General features: G+C 68.8%; 2 protein-coding genes across 2 annotated transcripts; one reads left to right on the top strand and one right to left on the bottom strand.

Moving 5' to 3' along the window:
- Nucleotides 1-98: 98 nt before the first annotated feature.
- LOC311204730 (uncharacterized protein) lies at nt 99-6,438 on the bottom strand (the record flags this gene model as incomplete). The annotated part of the gene is made up of 3 exons (XM_084281106.1): nt 99-216; nt 1,079-1,266; nt 6,234-6,438. 3 exons carry the CDS (start codon nt 6,436-6,438, stop codon nt 169-171), a joined length of 441 nt encoding a protein of 146 aa, XP_084137232.1. The 3' UTR covers nt 99-168.
- Nucleotides 6,439-6,686: 248 nt separating this feature from the next.
- G6PD (glucose-6-phosphate dehydrogenase) lies at nt 6,687-17,848 on the top strand (the record flags this gene model as incomplete). The annotated part of the gene is given in 6 exon segments (XM_084281107.1): nt 6,687-6,738; nt 10,420-10,535; nt 11,791-11,828; nt 14,433-14,541; nt 17,632-17,794; nt 17,797-17,848. Coding segments are annotated over 6 exon segments (521 nt in total), but the record flags the coding sequence as incomplete, so codon positions are not given.
- Nucleotides 17,849-19,017: the final 1,169 nt, after the last annotated feature.

The following is a 19,017-nucleotide window of genomic DNA, read 5'->3' as shown; positions in this document are numbered from 1 at the left end:
CTGGGAGGAACTGGGACGGACTGGAAGTGAACTGGGAGTGAACTGGGAGGAACTGGGGGCAAACTGGGAGGGGTTGGGGGGGAACTGGGTGTAACTGGGAGGGACTTGGGGGGGTTGGGGGTGAACTGGAACTGGGGGTAACTGGGAGGGACTGGGGGGGTCCCGGCCTCACCTGGGTGGCGGTGATGGGGGGAGGGGCGGCTGCTCCTCATCCTCCTGTGTGGGGGGAGGGGCAGGTGGGGGAGGGGTGAGGGGGACACAACGTGAGTGGGGGAGGGGTGGGGGAGGGGCAGGGGGTGAGGTAGTGGGGGAGGGGGAGGGGTGGGGGAGTGAGAGGTGGGGGAAGGGCAGGGTGGGGGAGGGGCGGTGGTGGGGGAGGGGACACACCGTGGGTGGGGGATGGGCAGGGTGGGGGAGGGGCAGGGTGGGGGTTGGGGGAGGGGCAGGGGGTGGGGGAGGGGCAGGGGGTGGGGGAGGGGCAGGGGTTGGGGGAGGGGCAGGGTGGTGGGGTGGGGGAGGGGTGGTGGGTTGGGGGAGGGGTAGGGTGGGGGAGGGGTGGGATGAGGGGTGGGGGAGGGGCAGGGGGTGGGGGAGGGGTGGGATGAGGGGTGGGGGAGGGGCAGGGGGTGGGGGAGGGGCAGTGTGGGGGTTGGGGGATGGGCAGGGGGTGGGGGATGGGGGAGGGGCAGGGGGTGGGGGATGGGCAGGGTGGGGGAGGGGCAGGGTTTGGGGGAGGGGCAGGGGGGTGGGGGAGGGGCAGGGGTGGAAGGTGGGGGAGGGGCAGGGTGGGGGTTGGGGGAGGGGCAGGGTGGGGGTTGGGGGAGGGGCAGGGGTGGGGAGGGGCAGGGTGGGGGGAGGGGCAGGGTTTGGGGGAGGGGCAGGGGGTGGGGCAGTGTGGGGGAGGGGCAGGGGGTGGGGGATGGGCAAGGTGGGGGAGGGGCAAGGTGGGGGAGGGGCAAGGTGGGGGAGGGGCAAGGTGGGGGAGGGGCAAGGTGGGGGTTGGGGGAGGGGCAGGGGGTGGGGGAGGGGCAGGGTGGGGGAGGGGCAGGGTGGGGGAGGGGCCGGGGCAGTGACGTACGTGTGCGGGGCGGCGGCGCAGGAGGCGCCGGGTGACGTCATCGCGCTCGGCGCGCAGCCGCTCGACCAGGGCGCGCGCCTGCCCCGCCCGGCCCCGCAGCGCCTCGCGCTCCGCGCGGCCCCGCGCCTGCAGCCGCCGCAGCTCCTCGCAGCGCAGCCCCAGCGCCTGGCTGCAGCGCCGCAGGGCCGCTGGGGGGAAACCAGTAACAACCAGTAACCACCAGTGACTCCCAGTACCGCCCAGTGCCCCCCAGCGCCCAGCCCAGTGACTCCCAGTACCAACCAGTGACTCCCAGTAACACCCAGCGCAGCCCCAGCGCCTGGCTGCAGCGCCGCAGGGCCGCTGGGGGACACCAGTAAGAACCAGTAAGGACCAGTAACACCCAGTGACTCCCAGAGCCACCCAGAGCCCAGCCCAGTGACTCCCAGTACCAACCAGTGACTCCCAGTAACACCCAGTGCCCAGTCCAGGGACCCCCAGCGCCTGGCTGCAGCGCCGCAGCGCCGCTGGGGGGACACCAGTAACAACCAGTAAGGACCAGTAACCACCAGTAACCACCAGTGACTCCCAGAGCCCAGCCCAGTAACTCCCAGTACCAACCAGTGACTCCCAGTAACACCCAGCGCAGCCCCAGCACCTGGCTGCAGCGCCGAAGGGCCGCTGGGGGGACACCAGTAAGAACCAGTAAGGACCAGTAACACCCAGTGACTCCCAGAGCCCAGCCCAGGGACTCCCAGTACCAACCAGTGACTCCCAGTAACACCCAGTGCCCAGTCCAGGGACCCCCAGCGCCTGGCTGCAGCGCCGAAGGGCCGCTGGGGGGACACCAGTAAGAACCAGTAAGGACCAGTAACCACCAGTGACTCCCAGTGCCACCCAGAGCCCAGCCCAGTGACTCCCAGTATCAACCAGTAACACCCAACACAGCCCCAGCGCCTGGCTGCAGCGCCGCAGGGCCGCTGGGGGACACCAGTAAGAACCAGTAAGGACCAGTAACCACCAGTGACTCCCAGCACCCTGCCCAGTGACTCCCAGTACCAACCAGTGACTCCCAGTAACACCCAGTGCCCAGTCCAGGGACCCCCAGCACCTGGCTGCAGCGCCGCAGGGCCGCTGGGGGGACACCAGTAACAACCAGTAAGGACCAGTAACCACCAGTGACTCCCAGAGCCCAGCCCAGGGACTCCCAGTACCAACCAGTGACTCCCAGTAACACCCAGTGCCCAGTCCAGGGACCCCCAGCGCCTGGCTGCAGCGCCGAAGGGCCGCTGGGGGGACACCAGTAACAACCAGTAAGGACCAGTAACCACCAGTGACTCCCAGAGCCCAGCCCAGGGACTCCCAGTACCAACCAGTGACTCCCAGTAACACCCAGTGCCCAGTCCAGGGACCCCCAGCGCCTGGCTGCAGCGCCGAAGGGCCGCTGGGGGGAAACCAGTAAGAACCAGTAAGGACCAGTAACCACCAGTGACTCCCAGAGCCCAGCCCAGTGACTCCCAGTACCAACCAGTGACTCCCAGTAACACCCAGTGCCCAGTCCAGGGACCCCCAGCGCCTGGCTGCAGCGCCGAAGGGCCGCTGGGGGGACACCAGTAACAACCAGTAAGGACCAGTAACCACCAGTGACTCCCAGAGCCCAGCCCAGGGACTCCCAGTACCAACCAGTGACTCCCAGTAACACCCAGTGCCCAGTCCAGGGACCCCCAGCGCCTGGCTGCAGCGCCGAAGGGCCGCTGGGGGGAAACCAGTAAGAACCAGTAAGGACCAGTAACCACCAGTGACTCCCAGAGCCCAGCCCAGTGACTCCCAGTACCAACCAGTGACTCCCAGTAACACCCAGTGCCCAGTCCAGGGACCCCCAGCGCCTGGCTGCAGCGCCGAAGGGCCGCTGGGGGGACACCAGTAACAACCAGTAAGGACCAGTAACACCCAGTGACTCCCAGAGCCCAGCCCAGGGACTCCCAGTAACTCCCAGTACCAACCAGTAACTCCCAGCGCCCTGCCCAGGGACTCCCAGTAACTCCCAGTACCAACCAGTGACTCCCAACACAGCCCCAGCGCCTGGCTGCAGCGCCGCAGGGCCGCTGGGGGACACCAGTAAGAACCAGTAAGGACCAGTAACACCCAGTGACTCCCAGAGCCCAGCCCAGGGACTCCCAGTAACTCCCAGTAACACCCAGTGCCCAGTCCAGGGACCCCCAGCGCCTGGCTGCAGTGCCGAAGGGCCGCAGGGGGGACACCAGTAACAACCAGTAAGGACCAGTAACCACCAGTAACCACCAGTGACTCCCAGAGCCCAGCCCAGGGACTCCCAGTAACTCCCAGTACCAACCAGTGACTCCCAACACAGCCCCAGCGCCTGGCTGCAGCGCCGCAGGGCCGCTGGGGGACACCAGTAACAACCAGTAAGGACCAGTAACACCCAGTGACTCCCAGAGCCCAGCCCAGGGACTCCCAGTAACTCCCAGTAACACCCAGTGCCCAGTCCAGGGACCCCCAGCACCTGGCTGCAGCGCCGAAGGGCCGCTGGGGGGACACCAGTAACAACCAGTAAGGACCAGTAACCACCAGTGACTCCCAGAGCCCAGCCCAGTGACTCCCAGTACCAACCAGTGACTCCCAGTAACACCCAGCGCAGCCCCAGCGCCTGGCTGCAGCGCCGCAGGGCCGCTGGGGGGAAACCAGTAACAACCAGTAAGGACCAGTAACCACCAGTGACTCCCAGTGCCACCCAGAGCCCAGCCCAGTGACTCCCAGTACCAACCAGTGACTCCCAGTAACACCCAGCGCAGCCCCAGCGCCTGGCTGCAGCGCCGCAGGGCCGCTGGGGGGACACCAGTAACAACCAGTAAGGACCAGTAACCACCAGTGACTCCCAGAGCCCAGCCCAGGGACTCCCAGTAACTCCCAGTACCAACCAGTAACTCCCAGCGCCCAGCCCAGGGACTCCCAGTAACTCCCAGTACCAACCAGTGACTCCCAACACAGCCCCAGCGCCTGGCTGCAGCGCCGAAGGGCCGCTGGGGGACACCAGTAACAACCAGTAAGGACCAGTAACAACCAGTCACTCCCAGAGCCCATCCCAGTGACTCCCAGTAACTCCCAGTAACACCCAGTGCCCAGTCCAGGGACCCCCAGCGCCTGGCTGCAGCGCCGCAGGGCGGCTGGGGGGAAACCAGTAACAACCAGTAAGGACCAGTAACCACCAGTGACTGCCAGTAACTCCCAGTGCCCATCCCAGTGACTCCCAGTACCAACCAGTAACTCCCAGTAACACCCAGTGCCCAGTCCAGGGACCCCCAGCGCCTGGCTGCAGCGCCGAAGGGCCGCTGGGGGAAACCAGTAACAACCAGTAAGGACCAGTAACCACCAGTGCCCCCCAGAGCCCAGCCCAGTGACTCCCAGTAACTCCCAGTACCAACCAGTGACTCCCAGCGCAGCCCCAGCGCCTGGCTGCAGCGCCGAAGGGCCGCTGGGGGACACCAGTAAGAACCAGTAAGGACCAGTAACACCCAGTGCCCCCCAGAGCCACCCAGAGCCGAGCCCAGTGACTCCCAGTAACTCCCAGTACCAACCAGTAACACCCAGCGCAGCCCCAGCGCCTGGCTGCAGCGCCGCAGCGCCGCTGGGGGGAAACCAGTAACAACCAGTAAGGACCAGTAACAACCAGTGACTCCCAGTACCGCCCAGTACCGCCCAGTGCCCCCCAGCACCCAGCCCAGTGACTCCCAGTACCAACCAGTACCCAGTCCAGGGACCCCCAGCGCCTGGCTGCAGCACCGAAGGGCCACTGGGGGGGACACCAGTAAGAACCAGTAAAGACCAGTGACTCCCAGTACCGCCCAGTGCCCCCCAGCGCCCAGCCCTGTAACTCCCAGTACCAACCAGTAACACCCAGCGCAGCCCCAGCGCCTGGCTGCAGCGCCGCAGCGCCGCTGGGGGGACACCAGTAACAACCAGTAAGGACCAGTAACACCCAGTGACTCCCAGAGCCCATCCCAGTAACTCCCAGTACCAACCAGTGACTCCCAGTAACTCCCAGCGCAGCCCCAGCGCCTGGCTGCAGCGCCGAAGGGCCGCTGGGGGACACCAGTAACAACCAGTAAGAACCAGTAACAACCAGTAACTCCCAGCACCCTGCCCAGTGACTCCCAGTAATTCCCAGTACCAACCAGTAACACCCAGCGCAGCCCCAGCGCCTGGCTGCAGCGCCGAAGGGCCGCTGGGGGGACACCAGTAACAACCAGTAAGGACCAGTAACCACCAGTGACTCCCAGAGCCCAGCCCAGGGACTCCCAGTAACTCCCAGTGACTCCCAGTAACACCCAGCACAGCCCCAGCGCCTGGCTGCAGCGCCGAAGGGCCGCTGGGGGGACACCAGTAACAACCAGTAAGGACCAGTAACACCCAGTGACTCCCAGCACCCTGCCCAGTGACTCCCAGTACCAACCAGTGACTCCCAGTAACTCCCAGTAACACCCAGTGCCCAGTCCAGGGACCCCCAGCGCCTGGCTGCAGCGCCGCAGTGCCGCTGGGGGACACCAGTAACAACCAGTAACAACCAGTAACCACCAGTGACTCCCAGTGCCACCCAGTGCCCAGGCCAGGGACTCCCAGTAACTCCCAGTGCCACCTAGTCCCCTCCCAGTACCTCCCAGTCCCCCCCAATCCCCTCCCAGTCCCTCCCAGCCCCCCCCAATCCCCTCCCAGTCACCCCCAATCCCCTCCCAGCGCCTCCCAGTGCCCCCCAGTCCCCTCCCAGTCCCCCCCAATCCCCTCCCAGCCCCTCCCAGCCCCCCCCACTCCCCTCCCAGCCCCCCCCACTCCCCTCCCAGTCCCCCCCAATCCCCTCCCAGTCCCTCCCAGTCACCCCCAGTCCCCTCCCAGCCCCTCCCAGCCCCTCCCAGTGCCCCCCAGTCCCCTCCCAGCCCCTCCCACTCCCTCCCAATCCCCTCCCAGTGCCCCCCAATCCCCTCCCAGTCCCTCCCAGTCACCCCCAGTCCCCTCCCAATCCCCTCCCAGTCCCCCACAATCCCCTCCCAGCCCCTCCCAGCCCCCCCCAATCCCCTCCCAGTGCCCCCCAATCCCCTCCCAGTCCCCCCCCAGTCCCTCCCAACCCCTCCCATCCCCCCCCGTCCCCCCCGGCCGCTCTCACCGCGCAGCTCCCGGTTCTCCTCCCGGAGCCGCTCCAGCCCCTCGGCCGCCCCCAGCTCGGCCGGGCCCTTCCCGCCGCCTCCTCCGGCCGCCGCCGCCGCCTCCTCCCCGCGCTCCGGGGCCGCCGCCGCCGCCCCCCCGGCCCCGGCCCCGGCCCCGGCCCCGGCCCCGGCCCCGGCCCCGTCCCGCCGCCCTCGGCCGCTCATCGGCCGCGGAGGCCCCGCAGGCGGCTCCGGGAAGGCCGCGGCCTGTTCCGGCCTCCGCCGCTTCCGCCGGAACCGGCGCTGACGTCACATCCGCCTCGTTACCCCCCCACACACACCATGTGCCTCGGTAACCAATATGGCGGCTGGTCCCGCCCCCCCGGCCTCCCGTCCGCGCTCGCTATTGGCTGGCGGCGCCCCCCGGGCTGGGCGCTGATTGGCCGGGGCGGGCAGCGGAGGGGGCGTGGCCACGGGGCAACATGGGCACCCGCGCGAGCGTCGGGGAGGCGGCGGCGGCAGGAGGTGGGGGAGGGGCGCGGGGCGGGGGGGTCCGGGGGGGGCCAGGGGGGGCTGGGAGGCGGCTTGGGGGGGATCTGGGGGGATTTGGGGAGAACTGGGAGGAACTGGGGGGATCTGAGGGGATCTGGGGGGGAACTGGGAGGATTTGGGGGGGAACTGGGGGGATCTGGGGGGGAAATGGGGGGGACTGGGGGGGATCTGGGCGGAACTGGGGGGATTTGGGGGGAACTGGGGGGAACTGGGGGGATCTGGGGGGGAACTGGGAGGAACTGGGGGGATTTCGGAGGGAACTGGGGGACGAACTGGGTGGATCTGGGGGGCAACTGGGATGAACTGGGGGTAACTGGGGGGATCTGAGCGGGATCTGGGGGGGAACTGGGACGAACTGGGTGGAACTGGGGGGATTTGGGGGGGAACTGGGGGAATCTGGGGGGATTTGGGGGGGAAACTGGGATGAACTGGGACAAACTGGGGGGGAAAGAGGGTAACTGGGAGGAACTGGGGGGATTTGGGGGGATCTGGGGAGGAACTGGGGTGAACTGGGAGTAACTGGGGGGATTTGGGGGGGAAACTGGGATGAACTGGGACGAACTGGGACAAACTGGGGGGGAAAGAGGGTAACTGGGAGGAACTGGGGGGATTTAGGGGGATTTGGGGGGGAACTGGGGGAGGAACTGGGTGGAACTGGGGTGAACTGGGACGAACTGGGACGAACTCGGAGGAACTGGGGGGATTTGGGGGGGAACTGGGGGGATTTGGGGGGGAAACTGGGATGAACTGGGACGAACTGGGGGGGAAAGAGGGTAACTGGGAGGAACTGGGGGGGAACTGGGATGGAACTGGGGGGATTTAGGGGGGAACTGGGGCGCACTGGGAGGAACTGGGGGGATTTGGGGTCCCGGGAGGGGTTTGGGGGCGACCGGGGGGGGGGGGTTGGGGGTCTGGGGGGGACTGGGAGGCGCCTTGGGGTGGGAACTGGGGGGAACTGGAACGAACTGGGAGGGAACTGGGGGAATTTAGGGTGTCAGGAGGGGTTGGGGGGGGCAGGAGGCGGTTGGAGGGGGAACTGGGGGGGGTACTGGGAGGAACTGGGAGGCACTGGGGTGCCCTGAGGGTGGAGTGAGGGTGGGGGGAGGGGCGGAATGTGGGGATTAGGTGGGGGGAGGGGCGGGGCTGCGGTTTGGGGTGGGACTGGGTGTGACTGGGAGGCACTGGGAGGGCACTGGGAGGAACTGGGAGGCACTGGGGTGCCCTGAGGGTGGAGTGAGGGTGGGGGGCGGGGCGGAATGTGGGGGTTAGAGGGGGGGTGGGGCGGGGCTGCGGTTTGGGGCGGGACTGGGTGTGACTGGGAGGAACTGGGAGGCACTGGGAGGGCACTGGGAGGCACTGGGCGGCACTGGGAGGCACTGGAAGGTACTGGGAGGCACTGGGACGAACTGGGAGGCACTGGGAGGGCACTGGAAGGTACTGGGAGGGCACTGGGAGGCACTGGGAGTGAACTGGGAGGCACTGGGAGGGAACTGGGCGGCACTGGGAGGGCTCTGGGAGGGAACTGGGGCAGACTGGGCTGGACTGGGTGGCATTGGGAGGCACTGGGAGGGCCCTGGGAGGGAACTGGGCTGGACTGGGAGCACTGGGAGGGCCCTGGGAGGGAACTGGGTCAGACTGGGAGTGAACTGGGCCGGACTGGGAGCACTGGGAGGCCCCTGGGAGGGCACTGGGTCAGACTGGGAGGGAACTGGTCCGGACTGGGTGGCACTGGGAGGGCCCTGGGAGGGAACTGGGTCAGACTGGGAGGGAACTGGGTCAGACTGGGAGTGAACTGGTCCGGACTGGGAGCACTGGGAGGGCACTGGGAGTGAACTGGTGCGGACTGGTGTGGACTGGGAGCACTGGGAGGGAACTGGGAGGGCCCTGGGAGGGAACTGGGGCAGACTGGGCCGGACTGGGTGGCACTGGGAGGAACTGGGAGGGCCCTGGGAGGGCAGTGGGAGTGAACTGGTGCGGACTGGTCCGGACTGGGAGCACTGGGAGGGCCCTGGGAGGGCACTGGGCGGCACTGGGAGGGCTCTGGGAGGGAACTGGGTCAGACTGGGAGGGCACTGGGTCAGACTGGGAGGGAACTGGGTCAGACTGGGAGGGAACTGGTCCGGACTGGGAGCACTGGGAGGGCCCTGGGAGGGCAGTGGGAGTGAACTGGTCCGGACTGGGCCGGACTGGGAGCACTGGGAGGCACTGGGAGGGCACTGGGAGGGCACTGGGAGGGAACTGGGTCAGACTGGGAGGGCACTGGGTCAGACTGGGAGTGAACTGGTCCGGACTGGTCCGGACTGGGAGCACTGGGAGGGCACTGGGAGGGAACTGGGAGGGAACTGGGGCAGACTGGGCCGGACTGGGTGGCACTGGGAGCACTGGGAGGGCCCTGGGTCAGACTGGTCCGGACTGGGAGCACTGGGAGGGAACTGGGTCAGACTGGGAGGGCCCTGGGTCAGACTGGGAGTGAACTGGTGCGGACTGGTGCGGACTGGGAGCACTGGGAGGGCCCTGGGAGGGCCCTGGGAGGGCAGTGGGAGTGAACTGGTCCGGACTGGTCTGGACTGGGAGCACTGGGAGGGCCCTGGGAGGGCACTGGGCGGCACTGGGAGGCACTGGGAGGGCCCTGGGAGGGAACTGGGTCAGACTGGGAGGGAACTGGGTCAGACTGGGAGGGCAGTGGGAGTGAACTGGTGCAGACTGGTCCGGACTGGGAGCACTGGGAGGGCCCTGGGAGGGCAGTGGGAGTGAACTGGTGCGGACTGGGAGCACTGGGAGGGCACTGGGAGGGAACTGGGAGGGAACTGGGGCAGACTGGGCCGGACTGGGTGGCACTGGGAGCACTGGGAGGGCCCTGGGAGGGCCCTGGGAGGGCAGTGGGAGGGAACTGGTCCGGAACTGGTCTGGACTGGGAGCACTGGGAGGGCCCTGGGAGGGCACTGGGTCAGACTGGGAGGGCAGTGGGAGTGAACTGGTGCGGACTGGTGCGGACTGGGAGGGCCCTGGGAGGGAACTGGGTCAGACTGGGAGGGCCCTGGGTCAGACTGGGAGTGAACTGGTGCGGACTGGTGCGGACTGGGAGCACTGGGAGGGCCCTGGGAGGGCCCTGGGAGGGCAGTGGGAGTGAACTGGTCTGGAACTGGTCCGGACTGGGAGCACTGGGAGGGCACTGGGCGGCACTGGGAGGGCTCTGGGAGGCCCCTGGGAGTGAACTGGGCCAGACTGGGAGGGAACTGGGCCGGACTGGGAGCACTGGGAGGGCCCTGGGAGGGCACTGGGCCGGACTGGGTGGCACTGGGAGGAACTGGGAGGGCCCTGGGAGGGAACTGGGAGGGCACTGGGTCAGACTGCGAGGGCCCTGGGTCAGACTGGTCCGGAACTGGTCTGGACTGGGAGCACTGGGAGGGCCCTGGGAGGGCCCTGGGAGGGCAGTGGGAGTGAACTGGTCCGGACTGGTGCGGACTGGGAGCACTGGGAGGGCCCTGGGAGTGAACTGGTCCGGACTGGTCCGGACTGGGAGCACTGGGAGGGCACTGGGAGTGAACTGGTCTGGACTGGTCTGGACTGGGAGCACTGGGAGGGCCCTGGGAGGGCAGTGGGAGTGAACTGGTCCGGACTGGTCTGGACTGGGAGCACTGGTGGGTGGCGCAGGCGCCATGGCCGGGCTGAGCCGCTCGCAGGCCTGTGGGCTGCTGCGCCGAGACCTGAGTCGCGAAGGGACCTTCAGCGCCGGCGACCCCCACGCCTTCGTCATCCTGGGCGCCTCGGTGGGCACTGGGAGGGACTGGGAGGGGCTGGGGGGGACTGGGGGGCACTGGGAGGGACTGGGAGGGGCTGGGAGGGACTGGGAGGTGGAATTGGGGGGTTTAGGGGGCACTGGGAGGCACTGGGAGGGACTGGGAGGGCATGGGGGGGCGGAACTGGGGGGTTTGGGGGGGACTGGGGGGCACTGGGAGGGACTGGGGAGGACTGGGAGGGCATGGGGGGGGCTGGGAGGGTGGAACTGGGGGGGTTGGGGGGGACTGGGAGGTGCTGGGAGGGACTGGGAGGTGGAATTGGGAGGTGGAATTGGGAGGGACTGGGAGGCACTGGGAGGGTGGAACTGGGGGGCTTGGGGGGCACTCGGAGGGATTGGGGGGCACTGGGAGGGACTGGGGGGGACTGGGAGGGGCTGGGGGGGACTGGGGGGGCAGAACTGGGGGGTTTGGGGGGCACTGGGAGGCGCTGGGAGGGACTGGGAGGTGGAATTGGGGGGTTTAGGGGGCACTGGGAGGCACTGGGAGGCACTGGGAGGGCATGGGGGGGTGGAACTGGGGGGTTTGGGGGGCACTGGGAGAGACTGGGGGGCACTGGGAGGGTAGAACTGGGGGGTTTGGGGGGGACTGGAGGGCACTGGGAGGGACTGGGGGGCACTGGGAAGGGCTGGGGAGCACTGGGAGGGTGGAACTGGGGGGTTTGGGGGGGCACTGGGAGGCACTGGGAGGGACTGGGGGGCACTGGGAGGGTAGAACTGGGGGGTTTGGGGGGCTGGGAGGGACTGGGAGGCACTGGGAGGGTGGAACTGGGGGATTTGGGGGGCACTGGGGGGAACTGGGGGGGTGGAACTGGGGGGGATGGGGAGGACTGGGAGGCACTGGGAGGGACTGGGGGGCACTGGGAGGCACTGGGAGGGACTGGGGGGGTGGAACTGGGGGGTTTGAGGGGGACTGGGGGGGCAGAACTGGGGGAGACTGGGAGGGCTGGGGGGGGAACTGGGGACACTGGGAGCGCTGGGGGGAGGGGCCGGGTTCCTTCCCCTCCCCAGGGGGTGGGGGAGGGGCCGCGTGGCCTGACTGGGCGGGGTGGGGGGAGGGGCGGGGTGTGGCTCCTGCCCCTCCCCCCACCCGCTTCCTCCTGCCCCTCCCCCCACCCCCCAGCGGGCCCGGCCTGACCCCGCCCCTCCCCCCCCCGCCCCTCCCCCACCCCCCATCTGCCCCGGCCTGACCCTGCCCCTCCCCCCCCTGCCCCTCCCCCACCCCCCAGGGCGATTTGGCCACCAAGAAGATTTACCCCACGGTCTGGTGAGTGACGTCACCGTGACGTCATCGCGGCGGCCCCCCCAGTACCCCCAGTGCCCCCCCAGTATCCCCCCAGTGCTCCCAGTTTGCCCCCAGCCCCACCCCAGTACCCCCAGTGCCCCACCAGTATCCCCCCAGTGCTCCCAGTTTGCCCCCAACCCCACCCCAGTATCCCCAGTGCCCCCCCAGTATCCCCCCAGTGCTCCCAGTTTGCCCCCAGCCCCATCCCAGTACCCCCAGTGCCCCCCCAGTATCCCCCCAGTGCTCCCAGTATGCCCCCAACCCCACCCCAGTATCCCCAGTATGTCCCCAGTATCCCCAGTGCCCCCCTTCCCTGTCCCCAGTATCCCCCCAGTGCTCCCAGTTTGCTCCCAGCCCCCCCCCAGTATCCCCAGTATCCCCCCAGTATCCCCCCAGTGCTCCCAGTTTGCCCCCAGCCCCATCCCAGTACCCCCAGTGCCCCCCCAGTACCCCCCCAGTGCTCCCAGTTTGCCCCCAGCCCCACCCCAGTATCCCCAGTATGTCCCCAGTATCCCCAGTGCCCCCCCAGTATCCCCCCAGTGCTCCCAGTTTGCCCCCAGCCCCATCCCAGTACCCCCAGTGCCCCCCCAGTACCCCCCCAGTGCTCCCAGTTTGCCCCCAGCCCCACCCCAGTATCCCCAGTATGTCCCCAGTATCCCCAGTGCCCCCCCAGTATCCCCCCAGTGCTCCCAGTTTGCCCCCAGCCCCATCCCAGTACCCCCAGTGCCCCCCCAGTATCCCCCCAGTGCTCCCAGTATGCCCCCAACCCCACCCCAGTATCCCCAGTACGTCCCCAGTATCCCCAGTGCCCCCCTTCCCTGTCCCCAGTATCCCCCCAGTGCTCCCAGTTTGCTCCCAGCCCCCCCCCAGTATCCCCAGTATCGCCCCAGTATCCCCCCAGTGCTCCCAGTTTGCCCCCAGCCCCACCCCAGTATCCCCAGTGCTCCCCCAGTATCCCCCCAGTGCTCCCAGTTTGCCCCCAGCCCCACCCCAGTACCCCCAGTATGTCCCCAGTATCCCTAGTGCCCTCCCAGTATCCCCCCAGTGCTCCCAGTTTGCCCCCAGCCCCACACCAGTACCCCCGGTATGTCCCCAGTATCCCCCCAGTGCTCCCAGTTTGCCCACAGCCTCACCCCAGTATCCCCAGTGCCCCCCCAGTATCCCCCCAGTGCTCCCAGTTTGCCCCCAACCCCACCCCAGTATCCCCAGTGCCCCCCCAGTATCCCCCTCAGTGCCTCCAGTCCTGTCCCAGTATCCCCAGTATGGCCCCAGTGTGTCCCCAGTGCCCCCGTTCCCTTTCCACAGTATCCCCCCAGTGCCCCCCCAGTATCCTCCCAGTGCTCCCAGTATCCCCAGTACCCCCGCAGTGTGTCCCCATTCCCCTGTGCCCAGTGACCCCCAGTAACCCCCAGTAACCCCCAGTAACCCCAGTAACCCCAGTGCCCCCATCACCCCCCCGCCCCGGTGCTGACCCGGCGGGTGACGCAATCGGTGACGCGGCGGGTGACGGGGCGGGGGGGTGAGGGGGGGTGAGACGGGGACACCGGGACGGGGTGGGTGACACGGGGACAGGCGGTGACAGGGTGATGGGGTGACAGGGCGGGTGACAGGGTGGGTGACACGGGGACAGTCGGTGACACGGTGACAGGGTGACACAGGGACAGGGTGGGTGACACGGGGACCGTCGGTGATGGGGTGACAGGGTGACGGGGTGACAGGGGGGTGACAGGGTGACACAGGGACAGGGTGGGTGACACAGGGACACGGTGACAGGGTGATGGGGTGACAGGGCGGGTGACAGGGTGGGTGACACAGGGACACAGTCGGTGACACGGTGACAGGGTGACACAGGGACAGGGTGGGTGACACAGGGACACGGTGACAGGGTGACAAGGGGGTGATGGGGGTGACAGGGGGGTGACAGGGTGGGTGACACAGGGACAGGGTGGGTGACACAGGAACACGGTGACAGGGTGATGGGGGTGACAGGGGGGTGACAGGGTGACACAGGGACAGGGTGGGTGACACGGGGACAGTCGGTGATGGGGTGACAGGGTGACACGGGGACACAGTCGGTGATACGGTGACAGGGGGGTGATACAGGGACACAGTGACAGGGTGATGGGGGGCGACAGGGTGAAAGTCGGTGACAGGGTGACACGGGGACACAGTTGGTGGCACGGTGACAGGGTGGCACAGTGACAGGGTGACATGGGGTGACATGGTGACACAGTGACAGGGTGACATGGGGTGACATGGTGACAGGGTGATGGGGGTGTCAGGGTGACACAGGGGGTGACAGTGGGTGTTGGTCCCCAGGTGGCTGTTCCGGGACGGGCTGTTGCCGGATGACACTGGGGGTGTCAGGGTGACACGGGGTGTCAGGGTGTCACAGTGTCAGGGTGTTGGGGTGTCGGGGTGACACAGGGGGTGACACTGGGTGTCAGGGTGTCAGGGTGTCAGGGTGACAGTGGGTGTTGGTCCCCAGGTGGCTGTTCCGGGACGGGCTGTTGCCGGATGACACTGGGGGTGTCAGGGTGACACTGGGGGTGTCTGTCAGGGTGACACTGGGTGTCCTGTCCCCAGGTGGCTGTTCCGGGACGGGCTGTTGCCGGATGACACCCGCGTCGTCGGCTTCGCCCGCAGCGACCTGAGCGTGGAGCTGCTGCAGCAGCGACTCCAGCCCCACCTCAAGGTGACACCAGTACAACCAGTATAACCAGTAACACCCCCAGTAACACCCCCAATGTCCTCCCAGCAACCCCCAGCCCCACCTCAAGGTGACACCAGTGCAACCAGTAACACCCCCAGTCACCCCCAGCCCCACCTCAAGGTGACACCAGTACAACCAGTATAACCAGTAACACCCCCAGTCACCCCCCCAGTCACCCCCAGTGATCCCCAGCCCCACCTCAAGGTGACACCAGTACAACCAGTAAAACCAGTAACAACCAGTAACACCCCCAGTCACCCCCAGTAACCCCCAGTGATCCCCAGCCACCTCTAGCCCCACTTCAAGGTGACACCAGTACAACCAGTACAACCAGTAACACTCTCAATCACCCCCCCGAGTCACCCCCAGCCCCCCCGATCACCCCCCTAACCTCCTGTTGTTGCCCCCCAGCCCCCCCTTATTGTCCCCCCATCCCCTCTATTGCCCCCCCCAGCCCCCCCAATTACCCCCCTAACCTCCCCTTCTTGCCCCCCCAGTCCCCCTTATTGCCCCCCCAGTCCCCCTTATTGCCCCCCCAGTCCCTCTATTCCCCCCAGCCCCTGTCTTGCCCCCCCATCCCCTCTATTGCCCCCCCATCCCCCCAATCACCCCCCCTAACCTCCCCTTATTGCCCCTCCAGCCCCTCTATTGCCCCCCCATCCCCCCAATCACCCCCCCTAACCTCCCCTTCTTGCCCCCCCAGCCTGTCTTATTGACCCCCAGCCCCTCTATTGCCCCCCAGCCCCTCTATTGCCCCCCCAGTCCCCCTGATCGCCCCCTTAACCTCCCCTTCTTGCCCCCCAGCCCCTCTATTGCCCCCCTAACCCCCTCTATTGCCCCCCCAGCCCCTCTATTGCCCCCCCATCCCCCCCAATCACCCCCCTAACCCCCCCTTATTGCCCCCCCATCCCCTCTCTTGCCCCCCCATCCCCCCCAATCACCCCCCTAACCCCCCCTTATTGCCCCCCCACCCCCTCTATTGCCCCCCCATCCCCCCCAATCACCCCCCTAACCCCCCCTTATTGCCCCCCCATCCCCCCTCATTGGCCCCCCAGCCCCCCTTATTGCCCCCCCTGTGCCCCCATCCCCCCCCGATCAACCCCTAACGCCCCCTTATTGCCCCCCAGCCCCTCTCTTGCCCCCCCGCTGCCCCCCAGTCCCCCTTATTGCCCCCCCATCCCCTCTCTTGCCCCCCCATCCCCCCTAACCCCCCTTATTGCCCCCCATCCCCCCTTATTGCCCCCCCTGTGCCCCCATCCCCCCCGATCACCCCCTAACCCCCCCTTATTGCCCCCCCCAGCCCCTCTCTTGCCCCCCCGCTGCCCCCCAGTCCCCCTTATTGCCCCCCATCCCCCCGATCACCCCCCTAACCCCCCTTATTGCCCCCCCAGCCCCTCTCTTGCCCCCCCGCTGCCCCCCAGTCCCCCTTATTGCCCCCCCATCCCCTCTATTGCCCCCCATCCCCCCCAATCACCCCCCTAACCCCCCTTATTGCCCCCCATCCCCCTCATTGCCCCCCAGCCCCCCTTATTGCCCCCCTGTGCCCCCATCCCCCCGATCACCCCCCTAACCCCCCCTTATTGCCCCCCCAGCCCCTCTCTTGCCCCCCCGCTGCCCCCCAGTCCCCCTTATTGCCCCCCATCCCCCCGATCACCCCCCTAACCCCCCTTATTGCCCCCCCAGCCCCTCTCTTGCCCCCCCGCTGCCCCCCAGTCCCCCTTATTGCCCCCCCATCCCCTCTATTGCCCCCCCATCCCCCCCAATCACCCCCTAACCCCCCCTTATTGCCCCCCCATCCCCTCTCTTGCCCCCCCATCCCCCCAATCACCCCCTAACCCCCGGTTGTTGCCCCCACGGACACCCGAGGAGGAGGCGGCGCTGGGGCGGTTCTGGGCCCCAGCCCCTCTCTTGCCCCCCCATCCCCCCAATCACCCCCCTAACCTCCCCTTATTGCCCCCCCACCCCCTCTATTGCCCCCTAACCCCCCGGTTGTTGCCCCCCCAGCCCCTTTATTGCCCCCTGCTGCCCCCAGCCCATCTAATGCCCCCCCAGCCCCTCTCTTGCCCCCCCATCCCCCCCAATCACCCCCCTAACCCCTGGTTTTTGCCCCCCCATCCCCTCTCTTGCCCCCCATCCCCTCTCTTGCCCCCCCTAACCCCCCGGTTGTTGCCCCCCAGGCGACCCCGAGGAGGAGGAGGCGCTGGGGCGGTTCTGGGCCCCAGCCCCCCTTCTTGCCCCCCCAGCCCCTCTATTGCCCCCCCATCCCCCCAATCACCCCCCTAACCTCCCCTTATTGCCCCCCCAGCCCCTCTATTACCCCCCCATCCTCCCTGATCACCCCTTAACCTCCCCTTATTGCCCCCACCCCCTCTATTGCCCCCCCATCACCCCCTCTATTGCCCCCTAACCCCCCGGTTGTTGCCCCCCCAGCCCCTTATTGCCCCTCTGTGCCCCCATCCTCCCTCTTGCCCCCCCATCCCCTCTCTTGCCCCCCCTAACCCCCCGGGTGTTGCCCCCCCAGGCGACCCCCGAGGAGGAGGAGGCCTGGGGCGGTTCTGGGCCCCAGCCCCCCTTCTTGCCCCCCCAGCCCCTCTATTGCCCCCCAGCTCCCCCAATCACCCCCCTAACCCCCCCTTATTGCCCACCCCAGCCCTCTATTACCCCCCCATCCTCCCTGATCACCCCCCTAACCTCCCCTTATTGCCCCCCCATCCCCTCTCTTGCCCCCCCACCCCCTCTCTTGCCCCCCTAACCCCCCGGTTGTTGCCCCCCCAGCCCCTTTATTGCCCCTCTGCTGCCCCCCAGCCCCTCTCTTGCCCCCCCATCCCCCTGATCACCCCCCTAACCCCCCTTATTGCCCCCCACCCCCTCTCTTGCCCCCCAGTCCCCTTATTGCCCCCCCCAGCCCCCTTATTGTCCCCCACCCCCTCTCTTGCCCCCCCATCCCCCCCAATCACCCCCCTAACCCCCCCTTATTGCCCCCCCACCCCCTCTCTTGCCCCCCCAGCCCGCCCTTATTGCCCCCCCATCCCCTCTCTTGCCCCCCCTAACCCCCGGTTGTTGCCCCCCCAGGCGACCCCCGAGGAGGAGGAGGCGCTGGGGCGGTTCTGGGGGCGCCAGAGCTTCGTGCGGGGTCAGTACGGGGAGGGGGCTGCGTTCGAGCGGCTGGACGGGCACCTGCGGGCGCTGCCGGGCGGCCCCCGCGCCAACCGCCTCTTCTACCTGGCGCTGCCCCCCGGCTCTACGAGACCGTCACCCGCCACCTGCGCCGCGCCTGCATGGGGGGGGGGTCAGTGGGGGGCAAGGGGGGGGCCATGGGGCTGGGGGGTCAGTGGGGGCTGGGGGGTCAGGGCCTGCAGGGGGGGGGGTCAGTGGGGGCTGGGGGGGGCGAGGGGGGCACAGGGCCTGCATGGGGGGGGGTCAGTGGGGGGGGGATGGGGGGGGATGGGGCTGGGGGGGTCAGGGCCTGCATGGGGGGGGGGTCAGTGGGGGCTGGGGGGGGCCATGGGGCTGGGGGGGTGATGGGGGGGTCAGTGGGGGCTGGGGGGGGATGGGGGGCACAGGGCCTGCATGGGGGGGGGGTCAGTGGGGGGCAAGGGGGGGCACAGGGCCTGCATGGGGGGGGGGTCAGTGGGGGCAAGGGGGGGGCCATGGGGCTGGGGGGATCAGTGGGGGATGGGGGGGTGATGGGGGGCACAGGGCCTGCATGGGGGGGGGGTCAGTGGGGGGCAATGGGGGGGGCCATGGGGCTGGGGGGGGTCAGTGGGGGGATGGGGGGCACAGGGCCTGCATGGGGGGGGGGTCAGTGGGGGGGGATGGGGGGGGGATGGGGCTGGGGGGGTCAGTGGGGGGATGGGGGGCACAGGGCCTGCATGGGGGGGGGGTCAGTGGGGGGCAATGGGGGGGTGATGGGGGGCACAGGGCCTGCATGGGGGGGGGGTCAGTGGGGGGCAAGGGGGGCACAGGGCCCTGCATGGGGGGGGGGGTCAGTGGGGGGCTGGGGGGGGTGATGGGGCTGGGGGGGGTCAGTGGGGGGATGGGGGGCACAGGGCCTGCATGGGGGGGGGTCAGTGGGGGGCAATGGGGGGCACAGGCCTGCATGGGGGGGGGGTCAGTGGGGGGCAATGGGGGGGGCCATGGGGCTGGGGGGTCAGTGGGGGGCTGGGGGGGTGATGGGGGGCTGGGGGGGTCAGTGGGGGGCACAGGGCCTGCATGGGGGGGGGGTCAGTGGGGGGCAATGGGGGGGTGATGGGGGACTGGGGGGGCGATGGGGGGGTGAGCAGGGGGCTGGGGGGGTCAGGGCCTGCATGGGGGGGGGGTCAGTGGGGGCTGGGGGGGGCTGGGGGCACAGGGCCTGCATGGGGGGGGGGTCAGTGGGGGCTGGGGGGGTGATGGGGGGGTCAGTGGGGGGCTGGGGGGGCGATGGGGGGCACAGGGCCTGCATGGGGGGGGGGTCAG

This window comes from Gallinula chloropus (genome assembly GCF_964237585.1).
Source record: "Gallinula chloropus genome assembly, contig: HAP1_SCAFFOLD_678, whole genome shotgun sequence".
Classification (NCBI taxonomy): Eukaryota; Metazoa; Chordata; class Aves; order Gruiformes; family Rallidae; genus Gallinula; species Gallinula chloropus.
This window is presented reverse-complemented; position numbering and strand designations above follow the sequence as displayed.